Genomic DNA, 17,817 nt, shown 5'->3' on the forward strand with positions numbered 1-17,817 from the left:
GCAAACACTTTGTATATAAAAAAAAAAAAAAATAAAAAAATAGAAAATCCCGGCAATGATTTATTCATCCACATCGATTGATGTGAATGGAGAAATCGGGTTTGCCAGGGCATACGAGCCAAGTGGGTATGGATGTTGTGCGGAGCTCCTATGGTCCTGGCAGACTCCTTTCTCCTCTTTTTTTGGGCAGAGATTTTTTCATCCACATTGATCGATGCGAATGAAGAAATCTGTGCCGTTCATTTTTTTCTTTCAGCCCAGAGGCTGAACGGAAAAAAAAAAAAATCTCATTACCTGTATGCTCAATATAAGGAGAATAGCAGAAGCTCCTAATCCTGGCCATACATGTAATGATTGTGGAGACCCTCAAATGCCAGGGCAGTACAAACACCCCACAAATGACCCCATTTTGGAAAGAAGACACCCCAAGGTATTCGCTGAGGGGCATATTGAGTCCATGAAAGATTGAAATTTTTGTCCCAAGTTAGCGGAAAGTGAGAATTTGTGAGAAAAAAATAAAAATCAATTTCCGCTAACTTATGCCAAAAAAAAAATAAAAATAAATAAAAGTTCTATGAACTTGCCAGGCCCCTCATTGAATATCTTGGGGTGTCTTCTTTCTAAAATGGGGTCACATGTGGGGTATTTATACTGCCCTGGCTTTTTAGGGGCCCTAAAGCATGAGAAGAAGTCTGGATCTAAATGTCTAAAAATGCCCTCCTAAAAGGAATTTGGGCACCTTTGCGCATCTAGGCTGCAAAAAGTGTCACATGTGGTATCGCCGTACTTAGGAGAAGTTGGGAAATGTGTTTTGGGGTGTCATTTTACATATACCCATGCTGGGTGAGAGAATTATCTTGGCAAAAGACAACTTTTCACTTTTTTTTTTTTATACAAAGTTGGCATTTGACCAAGATATTTATCTCACCCAGCATGGGTATATGTAAAATGACACCCCAAAACACATTCCCCAACTTCTCCTGAGTACGGCGATACCACGTGACACTTTTTTGCAGCCAAGGTGGGCAAAGGGACACACATTCCAAAGAGCACCTTTTGGATTTCACAGGCCATTTTGATTGCAAACTACTTCTCACGCATATGGGCCCCTAAAATGCCAGGGCAGTATAACTACCCCACAAGTGACCCCATTTTGGAAAGAAGACATCCCAAGGTATTCCGTGAGGGGCATGGCGAGTTCCTAGAATTTTTTTATTTTTTGTCACAAGTTAGCGGAAAATGATGATTTTTTTTTTTCCTTACAAAGTCTCATATTTCACTAACTTGTGACAAAAAATAAAAACATTCCATGAACTCACTATGCCCATCATGAAATACCTTGGGGTGTGTTCTTTCCAAAATGGGGTCACTTGTGGGGTAGTTATACTGCCCTGGCATTTTAGGGGCCCATATGCGTGAGAAGTAGTTTGCAATCAAAATGGCCTGTGAAATCCAAAAGGTGCTCTTTGGAATGTGTGCCCCTTTGCCCACCTTGGCTGCAAAAACGTGTCACACATGTGGTATCGCCGTACTCAGGAGAAGTTGGGCAATGTGTTTTGGGGTGTCATCTTACATATACCCATGCTGGGAGAGATAAATATCTTGGTCAAATGCCAACTTTTTTTTTTTTTTTTTTTTTTTTAATACAAAGGGAAATGTTGTCTTTTGCCAAGATATTTCTCTCACCCAGCATGGGTATATGTAAAATGACACCCCAAAACACATTCCCCAACTTCTCCTGAGTACGGCGAAACCAGATGTGTGACACTTTTTTGCAGCCTAGGTGGGCAAAGGGGCACACATTCCAAAGAGCACCTTTCGGATTTCACCGGTCATTTTTAACAGATTTTGATTTCAAACTTCTTCTCACGAATCTGGGCCCCTAAAATGCCAGGGCAGTATAACTACCCCACAAGTGACCCCATTTTGGAAAGAAGACACCCAAGGTATTTTGTGATGGGCATAGTGAGTTCATGGAAGGTTTTTATTTTTTTGTCACAAGTTAGTGGAATATGAGACTTTGTAAGAAAAACAAAAAAACAAAAACAAAATAATTTTCCGCTAACTTGTGACAAAAAATAAAAAAGTTCTATGAACTCACTATGCCCATCAGCGAATACCTTAGGGTGTCTACTTTCTGAAATGGAGTCATTTGTGGGGTGTTTGTACTGTCTGGGCATTGTAGAACCTCAGGAAACATGACAGATGCTCAGAAAGTCAGAGCTGCTTCAAAAAGCGGAAATTCACATTTTTGTACCATAGTTTGTAAACGCTATAACTTTTACCCACAGCATTTTTTTTTTTTTTCCCCAAACATTTTTTTATCAAAGACATGTAGAACAATAAATTTAGCGAAAAATGTATATATGGATGTCTTTTTTTGCAAAATTTTACAACTGAAAGTGAAAAATTTCATTTTTTTGCAAAAAAAATAAAAATAAAATCGTTAAATTTCGATTAATAACAAAAAAATGTAAAAATGTCAGCAGCAATGAAATACCACCAAATGAAAGCTCTATTAGTGAGAAGAAAAGGAGGTAAAATTCATTTGGGTGGTAAGTTGCATGACCGAGGAATAAACGGTGAAAGTAGTGTAGTGCAGAAGTGTAAAAAGTGGCCTGGTCATTAAGGGTGTTTCAGCTACGGGGGTTGAAGTGGTTAAAATGGAAAATTTGCCCAAAAAATAAAATGATCAAAATTCTATTTTAGCACCATTTGCCATTAACTCCATGTGCCATTAACCCTAAAGAGTTAACGTTTCCAAAATCAGTTTTGAATACCTTGAGGGGTGTACTTTCTAGAATGGGGTAATTTCTGGGTGGTTTCTATTAGGTTAGCCTCACAAAGTGACTTCAGACCTGAACTGCTCCCTAAAAAGTGGGTTTTTGAAAATTTTCAAGATTTTCTTCTAAACTTCTAAGCCTTGTAACATCCCCAAAAAATAAAATATCATTCCCAAATTGATTCAAACATGAAGTAGACATATGGGGAATGTAAAGTAATAAATAGTAATACCTACAAAATTAGTTATTATAGAAGTACAGAAATTGAAACTTGGAAATTTGCAACATTTTTTACAAATTTTTGGTAAATTTGGTATTTTTTTTATAAATAAAAATGAATTTTTTTAACTTCAGTTTACCAGTGTCATGAAGTACAATATGTGACGAAAAAACAATCTCAGAATGGCCTGGATAAGTCAAAGCGTTTTAAAGTTATCAGAACTTAAAGGGACACTGGTCAGATTTGCAAAAAATTGCCAAGTCCTTAAGGTGAAATAGGGCTAAGTCCTTAAGGTGAAATAGGGCTAAGTCCTTAAGGGGTTAAAAGGGGTTGGTACACGCACATATGATTTTTAGTCGGCATGTTCTCCATATATTTAAGTCTCGCAACAAACTTTTTACCAAAACAGGGAACACAGCTTACAGGTATTTAAAAAAGCATTTACATAGACATCTATAGATAAACACAAGTTATGGAGAGAAGAAACATCAGGGTGCCCTAAGAGAACATAGTGCATCTCTTTTGTCCTGTACAGTTGGGCACTCATGCCTGATAATTTCCCTGGGAAAGGCAGCTGCGTCATTTACTGTAAATTTGCCTTCACTTGGGGCCTGCCAGTTGGGCATCACAAGTATCAACTATATTGCTAAGCAGTTTTAACCATAGTGTACAGTTATTACAGCCTAGAACAAGTCACTTTATTTAAATTATTTTATTCTAAACAAGGACATAATTAATAAAACTGACTATGGCACTTGGATACAAGCATCATTGTCTGTTACTTACCGAGACCAATTTGGATCTTTTCGTAGGATGATGGAATTGCCAATCATGATTAAGAGAGCTTTAGCCCTTGTAATGGAGACATTAAACCTCTAAACAGCCCAAAAGAACAGTCATGGTTAGAAGACGTGATGGGGAGGTCACATTACAGAAGTGAAGTTCATGAAGTGTTAAAATATTTTTGATAAACACAGAAATTTACAAGGATTTATGGTAAATTAACACTGTTCTAAAACATAGAATGTGTCAGCAGATAAGAACCACTTGGCCCATCTAGTCTGCCCAATATACTGAATACTATAAATAGCCCTTGGCCCCATCTTATATGAAGGATGGCCTTATGCCTATCCCATGCATGCTTAAACTCCTTCACTGTATTTGCAGCTACCACTTCTGCAGGAAGGCTATTCCATGCATCCACTACGCTCTCAGTAAAGCAATACTTCCTGATATTACTTTTAAACCTTTGCCCCTCTAATTTAAAACTATGTCCTCTTGTAGCAGTTTTTTTTCTTTTAAATAGTCTTTTACCTTGTTGATTGCCTTTATGTATTTAAAAGTTTCTATCATATCCCCTCTGTCTCGTCTTTCTTCCAAGCTATACATGTTAAGGTCCTTTAAAGGGTTTCTACCACTTGCATATCACATATTTGGTGATCAGACACTAGCGATCCGCTAGTGTCTGATGTAGCTTACAAGCTAATTATTACCTTAATCCGTTCGGCCCATACCTCAAAAAAAAGCACTTATATATTTATGCAAATGAGCCTCTAGGTGCTATGCAGGCGTTTTTCCAGCACCTAGAGGCTCCGTCTAGCTTGCAGTTTGCCGCCCAGCGCCTCGCTCCAGCACGCCCATCTCTTACCGTATTCGATCCTCCCCCTGCTTCAGCCTTCAGAAATCCCGCGCCTGCGCCGTTCGTCGCGGCATTCGGAGGCATTCGGCGCAGGCAATGTCTGACCGCTCCGTGCTCAGACATTTCCACTGCGCCTGCGCCGATGTCATCGGCGCAGGCGCAGTGGAAATGTCTGAGCACGGAGCGGTCAGACATTGACTGCGCCTGCGCCGAATGCCGCGACGAACGGCGCAGGCGCGAGATTTCGGAAGGCAGAAGCAGGGGGAGGATCGAATAGAGTTGAAGATGAGCGTGCTGGAGCGAGGCGCTGGGCGGCAAACTGCAAGCTAGACGGAGCCTCTAGGTGCTGGAAAAACGCCTGCATAGCACCTAGAGGCTCATTTGCATAAAGATATAAGTGCTTTTTTTGAGGTATGGGCCGAACGGATTAAGGTAATAATTAGCTTGTAAGCTACATCAGACACTAGCGGATCGCTAGTGTCTGATCACCAAATATGTGATATGCAAGTGGTAGAAACCCTTTAACCTTTTTACTGATTAGTACATGGATTGCAGGATAAAACTTGTTTAGTAGCTCTTCTCTGAACTCTCTCCAAAGTATCAATATCCTCCTGGAGATATGGTCTCCAGTACTGCGCACAATACTCCAAATGAGGTCTCACTAGTGCTCTGTAGAGCGGCATGAGCACCTCCCTCTTTCTACTGGTAATGCCTCTCCCTATACACCCAAGAATTCTGCTAGCATTTCCTGCTGCTCTATGACATTGTCTGCCTACCTTTAAGTCTTCTGAAATAATGACCCCTAAATCCCTTTCCTCAGATACTAAGGTTAGGACTGTATCACTGATTGTATATTCTGCTCTTGGGTTTTTACGCCCCAAGTGCATTATCTTGCCCTCATCAACATTACATTTTAGGCTACTTTCCACACCGCCGTTTCCGGGTCAGCTTGAGAGATCAGTTTCAGGGCTCTCACAAGCGGCCCAAAACAGATCAGTTTAGCCCCAATGCATTCTGAATAGGTAAGGATCCGTTCAGAATGCATCAGTTTGCCTCCGTTCAGTCTCCATTCCGCTCTGGAGGCGGACACCAAAACGCTGCTTGCAGGGTTTCGATGTCCGCCTGACGATGCGGAGCCAAACGGATCCGTCCTGACTTACAATGTAAGTCAATAGGGACGGATCCAGTTTCACTGACACAATATGGTGCAATTGAAAACGGATCAGCCTCCCATTGACTTTCAGTGCAAGTCAAAACTGATCCGTTTGAATTATTAGGAACAAAACGGATCATGGTAATGCAAATGGATCCGTTCTGAACGGGGACAAATCGTTTGCACTATAGATGCGGATCTGTCTGTGCAGATACCAGACGGATCCGCACCTAACGCAGGTGTGAAAGTAGCCTTTTTTTTTTAGATTTTTGACCATTCCACTAGTTTTTCTAAATCCTTTTCCATTTGGTGTATCCCTCCAGGAACATCAACCCTGTTACAAATCTTTGTGTCATCAGCAAAAAGACACACCTTACCATCGAGGCCTTCGGCAATTTCACTAATAAAGATATTAAACAATATGGGTCCCAGAACAGATCCCTGAGGTACCCCACTGGTAACAAGACCATGGTCTAAATATACTCCATTGACTACGACCCTCTGTTGTCTGTCCCTCAGCCACTGCCTAATCCATCCAACAATAGGAGTCCAAGCACAAAGACTGCAATTTATTGATAAGCCTTCTATGTGGGACAGTATCAAAAGCCTTACTAAAGTCTAGATAAGCAATGTCTACTGCACCTCCGCCATCTATTATTTTAGTCACCCAATCAAAAAAAATCTACAAGATTAGTTTGACATGATCTCCCTGAAGTAAACCCATGCAATTTTAGATGTTCCACGATCCTCTCCTTAAAGGATAACTGTCACACTTAGACCCCAATTTCAATTTTCATATATGTAGTTACTAATAACATTCCAGAATCAGTTACTATTAGACTGACTTACCCCTATATTTAATAAGATTCAGCCCTTAGCAACCAGTCTGCATAAAACTGCAATTTCACTATTCAGTTAAGATGGCCGCCACTGCCCTCACCCTGAGGCTAATCCCGCCTGCCCTCACTAGCCAGTAACAATAGCCCCCCAAAAGTGTCAGTAACCAGAGCCCTCCCCCTAAAGGGTTAATCTCCTGCAGCACAAAGGGGGTCCTCTTACCACATGTTGCTTTAAATTATACACTGAGCAGACGGCAGATCTCCCTTCCCTGGTCTGCGCTGCTTCAACTCTACTTCTCCAGCCCTGCTGAATGAGGGAGCATCTGCCAAGCACAGGGACAGGGCGAATGCACATAGCCCAGGCACTGTTATCAGCTGCTGGGGAGGACCTGGCTTTAATCATTTACTTACAGTCCCTGGCTGTCAGTAATCTAACCTTGCACGCAGCCTGCTTCTGCATCCTCCGTCCTTCAACAGATAGACGGACCATGCCTAGCAACCCTATTTTAGGCACAGGTAAAAGTAGGCAGTACAGGGAACAAAAATGTGCAATTATGGGGTAATTGAATACACAGTGAAAAGTTGAAATAGGGCCACCAAGGAGATATTAAATCACCACAATCCAATACTCCCCCAAAAAAAAAAAAAGTTATACTCTAAGTATGGTTTCCATAAATTTTTCCACCATTGGTCAGGCTTACTGGCCTATAGTTGCCCCATTACTCCCTACTACCTTTCTTGTGAATGGGCACAGCATTTTCTAATTTCCAATATTCTGTTTTTGTGTGGTGTGACTGTACTTCTAGTAAACCACACTGACTGGTGATCACTAGATCCCAAGCTTTCCCCTACAGTAATATCCGATACCAAATTCCCATTTGTGAATACTAAATCTAAAGTGGACTCCTTACGGGTTGGCTCCTCAACTACTTGCTGTACAGATAATCCCAGTAGGGAATTTAGAATATCTGTACTCCTGGCAGAACTAGCCATTTTGGTTTTCCAGCTTACATCAGGAAGATTAAAGTCTTCCATAATGACGACTTACCCTTTCAAAGTCATTTTAGCCATTTCCTCATCTAGTAGATCATAAAACTGTACAGTATATCAATTGCGGCAACTATGGTATGTGAAATACTACACATCATACATAATGAAATGTCGATATGTACATTGTTGTAGGTTTTAAAATATCAAGGTGGCCTATGGAATAAATATACAGTGAGAATTTTTTTTTTTTTTTAAATATGCAAGAGGTATTCGCCCACCATTCACAGGACTCAATTCCTTTACATGTACAGACAACCGAGTAGAAATGTCATCTGTGGATTTCCACAGATCAATAATATGTTATTTCTATAGCTTTACTTAGTCAGCAAATTAAACTGACTGTATTTGTCTTGAAAACTAATACGACTCTACCCTAAACTTGACATTGACAAAAACATACTGGCTAACAGTGTTAGCTTTGGATGCACGGGCACCACATTAAAGGCTATGTACACCTTTAGAGAATTTTTTTTTTTATGGTTGCATGTTACTCATTTTTGGCTAAAAAACAAACAAAATAAAAACACTTTTTCAATTGGCCTTTATTAAAAATATGGAGCTGTTCAGTCACATTGTGTTAACTGTTTTTTCCCTACTCCCAGCATGAGGGTGGGCTTGGGCACTAGCAGGAGACGTGCCTCGGCTTTTTCCTGCAAGAGTGACGCCCCTCTGGGCACCTTACTGGCTCATTTGCATACCAAATAAACTGGATTTTAAGAAGATAGAAAACATCTATTGCTGTAACAAAGACACATCTGGAAATAAGGTAAGTGCTATTAGGCCATAGCTTTACTTCATTAGCGATTATCCTGGTGACAGATTTCCTTTAAAAGGGGCAGGGCGCTGTGGATGACACTGTTAAAGGAGCGAAGTGCTGTGGAGATCACAGTTCAGGGGGCAAATAGGGTGGCTATTCAGGCCACCGGCAAAAGACGGACTTAAAAACCCTGCCTCCAGGTCCTGCTAAGCCACGCACCCTCTCACTCCACAGCCAGCCCGGATTGACAAAATGAAGGTAACAATCAACTTCTGTCAGCTGCAGGGGTGGGAGGGCTAGTGACACAGTTAAGGTGACGGTCCACTATGGAGGCCATTGTTAAGGGGACAGGGTCTGATGGAAATCACTGTTAAGGAGACGGGGTACTGAAGAGGTCACTAACAAAGGGGCGTGCCTCTGTGGAGGTCACTAAAGCAGACTGGATGCTGTGGAGATCACTGTTAAGGGGACAGTCCGCTATGGAGGTCAGTGTTAAGGGGTGGGGTGCTGTAGAGGTCACTGTTAAGGAGCTGGGTGTTGTGGAGGTCACATTTTAAAAAGGGAACAGAGCTCTGTGGAGGTCACCAATAAAGGGACGGCCGCTGTGGATGTTAATGTTAAGGGGAAGGCACTGTGGAAGTCACTTTTAAAGCAGCGGGGTACTGCGAGATCACTGTTAAGGGAGCAGGGTTCTGTGGCAGTCACTGTTAAAAGGGGCAGTCGCTGTGGAGGTCTCTTAAGAGGGCCAGGAATGGTAGAGGTCACAGTTAAGGGGAATGTAACCTATGGTCAGTTTTATGGGGTGGGTGCTGTAGAGGTCACTGTTAAGGGGGCGGGCACGTGTTGAGGTCACTGTCCAGGGGATGGGGTACTGTGGAACTCACTGTTAAAGTGGCAGACTGTTGTGAAGGTCAAAGTTAAGTGGGTGGGCTGCTGTGGAGGTCCCATTTAAAGGAGATGCGACACTGTGTGTGGAAGTCAGTGTTAAGGGGTGAGGGGCTGTAGAGGTCAGTGTTAAGGGGCCGTGGTAGTGTATATGTCACTGTTATACAGTCTGGTGCATAAATATTGGGACAGCTACACAATTCTAACATTTTTGGCTCTATACGCCACCACAAGGGATTTGAAATGAAACAAACAAGATGTGCTTTAACTGCAGACTGTCAACTTTAATTTGAGGCTATTTACATCCAAATCAGGTGAACGGTGTAGGAATTACAACAGTTTGCATATGTGCCCCCCACTTGTTAAGGGACCAAAAGTAAATGGGACAATTGACTTCTCAGCTGTTCCATGGCCAGGTGCCTTATTCCCTCATTATCCCAATTGCAACGAGCCAAAGCATACTGCAAAAGCAACCAAATAGTTTAAGGAAAAGAAGTGGAATGTTATGCAATGGCCAAGTCAATCACCTGACCTGAATCCGAATGAGCATGCATTTCACTTGCTGAAGGGAAAATGCCCCAAGAATAAGCAGGAACTGAAGACAGTTGCAGTAGAGGCCTGGCAGAGCATCACCACGGATGAAACCCAGCATCTGGTGATGTCTATGCGTTCCAGACTTCAGGCTGTAATTGACTGCAAAAGATTTGCAACCAAGTATTAAAAAGTGAAAGTTTGATTTATGATTATTATTCTGTCCCATTACTTTTGGTCCCTTAACAAGTGGGAGGCACATATGCAAACTGTTGTAATTCCTACACCGTTCACCTGATTTGGATGTAAATACCCTCAAATTAAAGCTGACAGTCTGCAGTTAAAGCACATCTTGTTTGTTTCATTTCAAACCCATTGTGGTGGTGTATAGAGCCAAAAATGTTAGACTTGTGTTGAAGTCCCAATATTTATGGACCCGACTGTAAGGGATACTGTCAATATCTTTTAACGACACACAAACATTAAATGAAAGATTAAATATACCCGTGCGAAGCCGGTTCCTTCAGCTAGTATATAAATATATATTGCAGTCTGCCTGTTCTTTATGAATGGCCAACGGTGATGGATCATGTGACGGACCATGTGATGAGCGTACTGATGTCAAAAGGTCTAATTCCTCACAGATTAAGACAGAAGAGATGCCGGCTGCTCGAACAAGTGGATTAAGGAGAGTTAAATTATTTTTAACCCCCTCCAGCCCTATTGTACTATGCATTCTGTATTCAGAATGTATTATTTTCCATTATAACCATGTTATAATGGAAAATAATACAATCTACACAACCTTGAACCCAAGCCTGAACTTCTGTGAAGAAGTTCGGGTCTGGGTACCACATTCAGTTTTTTATCAAGCACGTGCAAAACGCATTGGACCCGCGCGATAAAAACTGAACGGAACGCAATAAAAAACTGACTGCAATTGCGTACCTACTCGCGCGGGTTTGCCGCAATGCACAGGGACTCATCCGGACATGCTTGTGTGAAAGAGGCCTTAGAGGTCACTGTTAAGGGTTCTGTAGCGGTTACTTTTAAGGGGAGGGCGCTGAAAGTCACAGTTTAGGGGGCAAGGTGCTGTGGATGTGATTGCCAAGGGGGCAGGTCTTTGTGGAGGTCACTTAATGCGGTGGGCTACTGTGGAGGGTCAGTGTTAAGAAGACAGGCTGCTGTGGAAAACAAGAGACTGTAAAAGTCACTGTTAAAGGGGCGAGCAGCTATGGAGGTCAAAAGTTAAGGGGTGGGCTGCTGTGGAGGTCCGCATTATGGGGAACACTATGGATCTCTTAACCTCACACACAAACATGAAATGAAATAGTTGAAATATACCCGTGTGAAGCCAGGATGTCCGGCTAGTTTTTAATAAAGACCAATTTAAAAAATATATTTACAGGACTTTCTCCATGACAGCACTACATGAGGTTGTCTCCCCGCCCACTATTGGGACAGGAAACAGAGGTTAAAAGCTCCCCCCCACCCACCTTCACCAGTGTTTTTTCCTGTCCCAATAATGGACAGGGCAGAGAGAGGGTCTCTCTTTTGAACCTTTAATTTTTTCTTTTCTGTTTCGCCAGGCTAAAACCCTTAAGCTGGGGTCCCTTAGCCTCCCAGCCCCTCCAGTACCTGTGGGTCATGCGGCTCACTGCTGGAAACAAAGATCCTAGGGGCTGGGGAACGGTAGCAGCAACGCCACTGGGGCTCTGGGCTGCAGGATGCTTCATCCAGGGGAGACCGCGCGGGAGCCGGAGCGTCTTCTCTCACTTCCGGCCTTGTGCGCTGAGCCGGAAGTGATGTAGAGCCGCCGGGGAAGGAGTGCGCATGCGCGTAACCTCTGACACCAGATCCAGTATGGCAGCGCCCTGCGATCAATCCCCACGGTGAGGGACGCTGGAGGCCTAGCGTTCGGGCCTCGCGTTCCATCCGGAATCCCTGAGAGATGTGACCGGAAGGTGAAATGGGAGGATCATCCACGTCAGGAGGGGTAAGTGCCAGTGGCATTTAAATTCTGGTTGGGCTAAGTGTGAGTCCCTCAGTCATGGATTCATCCGGAATGAGAGAGCAGTCCCCAGACCCTCCTGCCCAGGGACATGAGGACTCCTCCCAGCTGATGAACCATATGGACCGCAAGGCTGATGGTCTCCTGAGAAAATCTTGGGAGGCTTCTGCGGCCTTAATTTCAACTAACGTTGCAGCTACATCAGTGGCTAGATCCTTACTAATGTGGTTATCTCAGCTGGAGAATCATTTGTCAATGGGAACTCCCAGGTAGGACATTTTGGAGACTATCCCGCGCCTAAAGATCGCGACTGCTTTTACAGCGGACGCCTCGGCTGAGTCAGTCAGGTTCGCAGCTGAAAGTGGGGCCCATCCGAACACCGCTGTGGTTAAAAAACTGGTCTGGCGATCTTACCTCAAAGAATAAATTGTGTGCAATTCCATTTTCAGGATCATATGTGTTTGGCCCTAGTCTGGATAAAATTCTTGAGAAAGCCTCAGATAATAAAAAATAAGGTTTCCAGAAATTAGAACTAGGAAGACACTTTTTTCGTAAAAAAATTCCAGCCAAAAAAACAAACTTATAAAGATAAGGGAAAGTCAGGGAGATGGTCCTATCCTAAAGGGGGTAAGGGCAAAGGATTTCTGCTAACCCCAACACTTCCCAAGACAAACAATGACGCCAGGCCAGTCAGGGGGAGATTAAGATCCTTTCTCCCAGCATGGAGCCAAATAACTCAAAACCCTTGGGTGCTCCAAATTATTCAAGAAGGATACAAGATAGAATTTATATCAGCTCCGCAACAAAAATTTGTGCCGACAGGGTACGGAGAAGGTACATCACAGGAAAATCTCTTAAAATACGTCGCAAAATTAAGGAATCTAGGCGCAGTGACTCGCGTCCCTGCAGATCAGGAAGGCAGGGGCTACTATTAAAGGTTATTCCTGGTCAAAAAGCCAGATGGTTCATTCAGAACTATAATCAACCTAAAACCCCTAAACGTCTTCATGAAGTATCGCTGCTTCAAGATGGAATCAATAAGGTCAACTACACCCCTCATCTCTCAGGGAGCGGTAATGTGCACCTTGGACTTAAAGGATGCTTACTACCATGTACCAATACATCCGGACCACCAAAAATGTCTAAGATTCGCAGTAAGAGAAGCGGTGAAAGTAAATCATTATCAGTTTCAGTGCCTGCCCTTCGGGATATCAACAGCCCCTCGGGTGTTTACAAAGCTGGTAATAGAGATAGTGGCCTTCCTCAGACTGAAGGGAATAAAGATTGTACCTTATTTAGACGATCTTCTCCTAACCGCAGATTCCGCGATAGTACCAACGGAGCAAACAGACAATATCCCTCTTACAGGATCTCGGTTGGATCATAAATTGGGAAAAATCAGACCTAGTACCAGAATTTTTTTTTCCTTGGAACGATGCTAGATTAAAATCTACTGAGGTCTTTCCTTCCAGTTCAAAAGCAACAAAACCTTGTCAAAAGATTGAAAGCGTTTCAGAAGAAATCAGTGTGCACCATCAGAGAGGCCATGAGCATTCTGGGCCTAAGCAACATCTTGTATATTCACGGTACCGTGGAGTCAACATCACACAAGAGTCCTACAGAAAATGGTCCTAACGGTCTGGGATGGAGACAAATCGATCCATAGACCGGAAAATCCCTATAAAAGAAAATGCTCGGAAATCTCTGGATTGGTGGCAAATAGACAACCTACCAAAAAGGAGTCTCCTGGAATCTAAGTCCATATGTTGTAGTGACAACAGATGCCAGCCAACAAGGATGGGGTGCAAAGGTTGGAATCTACAACTTCCAAGGAGCCTGGAACCAGACCATGAAGAAAACAGATCTTCAAATTTCAGAGAGCTTCATGCCGTTTGGGAGACACTCAAACAGAGTCAAGATCTGAGCGGACAGAACATAAGAATCCCATCAGACAATATGACAGCGGTCTCCTTCCTCAAACATCAAGGGGGAACAAAATATCCTCTCCTTCATAATCTGACAAACAAATTTTTTTCCTGGGCAGAGGAGAATGTGCTGTCAATCTCAGCAGTACACCTACAGGGTTCAAGAAAACAGTCGGCAGATTTCCTCAGCAGACACTTTATAGATCCAAACGAATGGACTCTGAACAGACAGGTGTTTCTAGAACTGACATCAACATGGGGATACCCAGAGATCGATCTCTTTGCATCAAGGGAGAATGCACAAACAGCCTCCTCCTTCTCCCAAAATCCAGCCGATCATCCCACAGCAGTAGACTCTTTATCCCAGCCCTGGAACATGAAGCTAGCTTATGAGTTTCCTCCTTTCCCCCTGATTTCAATAGCCCTGAGGAAGATCAGCAGGGAATCATCCAGAGTGATCTTCATAGCCCCTTTTTGGCCAAAACAAGCCTGGTTCTCGGTTCTGTCCTCACTAAGTCAAGAAAAACCGATCCCGATCACTCTCAGGCCAGACCTGTTGCATCAGGGTCCAATCTGGAATCCGGAAGTAACGAAGCTGAAATGAACAGCGTGGCTTCTGAAAAGGACTTGTTAAAATTACAGGGATTCTCGGACGAAGTAATATCCACCATTCAGAGAGGCCATAAACAGGTGACATCTGCAATTTATAATAAAATCTGGAAAAAATTCTGCTCCTGGATGGCACAGAGAGAAGAATCCTATACTCCCGAGTCCGGGCGATATTCTTGATTTCCTCCAGGAAGGGTTCAACATGGGTCTTAAACCCAGTACCCTTAAGGTTCAGACTGCAGCCTTAAGCTGGTTTCTAAATTACTCCCCTTCAGAAAAATCGATGGGTAAACAGGTTTTTAAAGGCAACCACGCGGATTAGACCAACACCAAGGTCCCCGGTTCCACCTTGGGATCTGTCGCTAGTTCTCAATGGCCTTACGAAAACCACCCTTTGAACCCTTACATGAAAGCAGCTTAAGAAACTTAACCTTGAAAATGATGTTTCTAGTAGCTATCACATCAGCTTGTAGACTAGGAGAAATCCAAGCCCTTACCATCTGTGAGCCATACCTTACAATTTGTGAGGATAGAGTCATACTAAGGCTAGACCCATCCTTTATACCCAAGGTGGTTTCTTCCTTTCATCGTAACCAGGAAATAGTACTACCAACCTTCTACACAGATCCGAAGACGGAAAGGGAGAAGGAGTTCCAGCTTCTAGACGTTCTCTCCTTTCCTACCTAGACGTTACCAGTACTTTCAGATTGGACTCAAATCTGTTTATTCAATTTTCAGGCCGCAATAAAGGCAAGAAAGCTTCCAAAGCGACATTAGCTAGTTGGATTAAAATAGTCATTAAAGAGGCCTATCAGGGCCAGGGGCTTCCCTGTCCTCAAGACATTAGGGCTCATTCAACGAGAGCAGTCTCGGCTTCATGGGCCGAACATGCAAATGCTTCTATTGACCAGCTATGTAAGGCAGCCACCTGGGCAAGTTCCGAAACCTTTTGTAAGCATTACAGATCAAATGTGTCAGAATAATGACCAGTCATTTGGTCGTAAAGTTCTTCAGGCTGCGGTCCCTCCCTAGTTATTGGATTAATTTGGCATTCCTACTCCATGTAGTGCTGTCATGGAGGACGTCCTGGAAAGTAAGAATTAGTCTTACCGGTAATGATGTTTCCAGGAGTCCGACATGACAGCACTGGTAGTTCTCTCCCTAATGTTTAGAGTATTTTTTCTTTTGTATTACGATACCCATTATTGTGTGATAATCTATAAAACACTGGTGAAGGTGGGTGGGTGGGGAGCTTTTAACCCCTCTGTTTCCTGTCCCAATAGTGGGCAGGGGAGACAACCTCCATGTAGTGCCGTCATGTCGGACTCCTGGAAACATCATTACCAGTAAGACTAATTCTTACTTTTTAGCAGAAAATTAGTACAAAGCAATAATGAAAACCCAAAAGGTGTACAAATAGAGATGTGTCGTGAAACCATTGCATCAGTTCCATGAGCTTGACCCACTGGATGATGAAAGTTAATGAAAGTTAGTGACCAGTGGTGCATGTGCAAAACAGTTCCAGCAAATGAAATAGAACTACTGTCAATACAGCGAAGATCCAGAAATGTCAATCTAAAAAGGTAGCAAGACTTAGGATGAGGAGCATGTTCACGAGTACCTCATTACAGCTCTAATTAGAAAAAGGCTATTACAGAGCTTAGTGATGTTTTTAGCAAGTTATTCATGGGAACAGCACATATTGTTGAGCCAAACTTCTTCCTACTTGCCTTAGGGTTTTTTAAAAATCCAAGACTGAAGTCTTCGTCAAGTTTGACATAATCCATAGAACTCCGCACTGTAGATATAAGGATCACTCTCCGTTCCTGACCCTGGAACTCTTCCACAGATCCAATCTGTTAAAAGGAATTCAACATCTGTCATACTAAACTATAACATGCTCAATGCACAAAGAAATGTACTACCTCTTGAATATGGTGATAAAATGAGATAATAAAAATGTAAAGCTGCCAGCAGACCAGTAATATAGACAGGTGCAGGTTATAGGGAGTGCAGTCTGGGAGTGCAACGAGGAACAGTCCCAAGCCATGCTCATAACGTCCCTGTCCTCATGAGGTCCTGCATGTTCTGTGTGGGGGTATGAAAGCTGGCGCCAGATTAGAGAGAGCTGCACAGAACATCCTCCTGATGAACTTACCCAGTGGGCTTGCAGGCAATATGTACTACATTATCTGTAGTCAGATCCATGTCTGTTATCACATGTAAGCATGTGTTGGGTGCATTTTTTTGGTGGGTGTACTGAGATGGAGGGTGGCTCACACCTCCCATACAGCCTAGGACCCATGGTGCCCATAAGCTGCCCTTGAATACAGAACACTCTGAACTTTGTTCACACTCTCTTATGAACCACAAGATCATTTGAATTTCTTAAAAGGAGTATTCCAGTAATAGCAATGTAACTCCTATTCACTAACAACAATTTTTATAATAGTCTATGGTGTCGCACTGCGACACCATAGACTATCATTATTATAATTGTTGCGCGACATTGGTAAGACATCAATGTGGCGCGACAAATGTTGCAGTGTAGCCCTAGTCTTAAAAGAGTAACAATTTAGGGTACTTTCACACCAGCGGTTTTGTTTTCAGGCACAGTTCAGTCATAGGGGCTAAATACCAGAAAAGAACTGATCAGTTTTATCCTAATGCTTTCTGAATGGAGAGAAATCCGTTCAGGATGCATCAGGAGGTCTTCAGTTCAGTCACTGAACAGCATTTTGGACAAAGGAAGTACCGCAGCATGCGGTAATTTCAGATCAGTTGACATTGAAACGTAAGAGTGCAGGATCCGGTATTAAAAATACCGGATCCGTCCTTCCGGTCTGCGCATACGCAGACTGGTACAAATGTGAAAGAAAAATAGAAACGGATCAGTTTGTCCGTATGACAAACAGACTGATCCGTTCCTGCAATGCATTTGAGTGACAGATCCGCATCTGGATTAGTCTACAAATGCTGTCCGTTGGTATGCAGATTGCCTGATCCGGCAGGCAGCTCTGGCGACGAACTGCTTGCCGGATCACTCTGCCGCAAGTGTGAAAGTAGCCTAAGGCCCCATTCACACATCCGCAATTTTGTTCGAATTGTGGACCCATTCATTTCCGTTCTCGAAAAAAAAGAAATAGAACATGTCCTATTCTTGTCCGCAATTGAGGACAAGAATAGGCATATTCTATTAGTGCCAGCGATGTGCGGTCCGCAAAATGCATTACACACATTGCAGTGTCAGTGTTTTGCGAATCCGCAAAACACACTACAGAAGTGTGAATGGGGCCTTAGGCAATTATCCTGGCAAAAGAATAAAAAGCATTGCATGTTCCATTTCTGTGCCAATGAAGTTACAGGTCATCTGCCTGGAGAAAGTCTGTGCGGGGTGCCAGTGACAGCTTTGTTA

General features: G+C 43.1%; 1 protein-coding gene across 1 annotated transcript in view; it reads right to left on the reverse strand.

Annotated features, from left to right (window-relative positions):
- LOC122930263 (putative helicase MOV-10) overlaps positions 1-17,817 on the reverse strand; it is a 214,711-nt gene that overhangs the window by 17,836 nt on the left and 179,058 nt on the right. The window contains exons 20-21 of the mRNA XM_044283498.1: positions 16,133-16,258; positions 3,790-3,878 (exon numbers count right to left, since the gene is read on the reverse strand). Coding sequence (XP_044139433.1) covers positions 3,790-3,878; positions 16,133-16,258 — 215 coding nt within the window. The remainder of the gene's footprint in view (positions 1-3,789; positions 3,879-16,132; positions 16,259-17,817) is intronic.

The sequence above is a fragment of the Bufo gargarizans genome, chromosome 3, assembly GCF_014858855.1.
Source record: "Bufo gargarizans isolate SCDJY-AF-19 chromosome 3, ASM1485885v1, whole genome shotgun sequence".
NCBI classification, from domain to species: domain Eukaryota; kingdom Metazoa; phylum Chordata; class Amphibia; order Anura; family Bufonidae; genus Bufo; species Bufo gargarizans.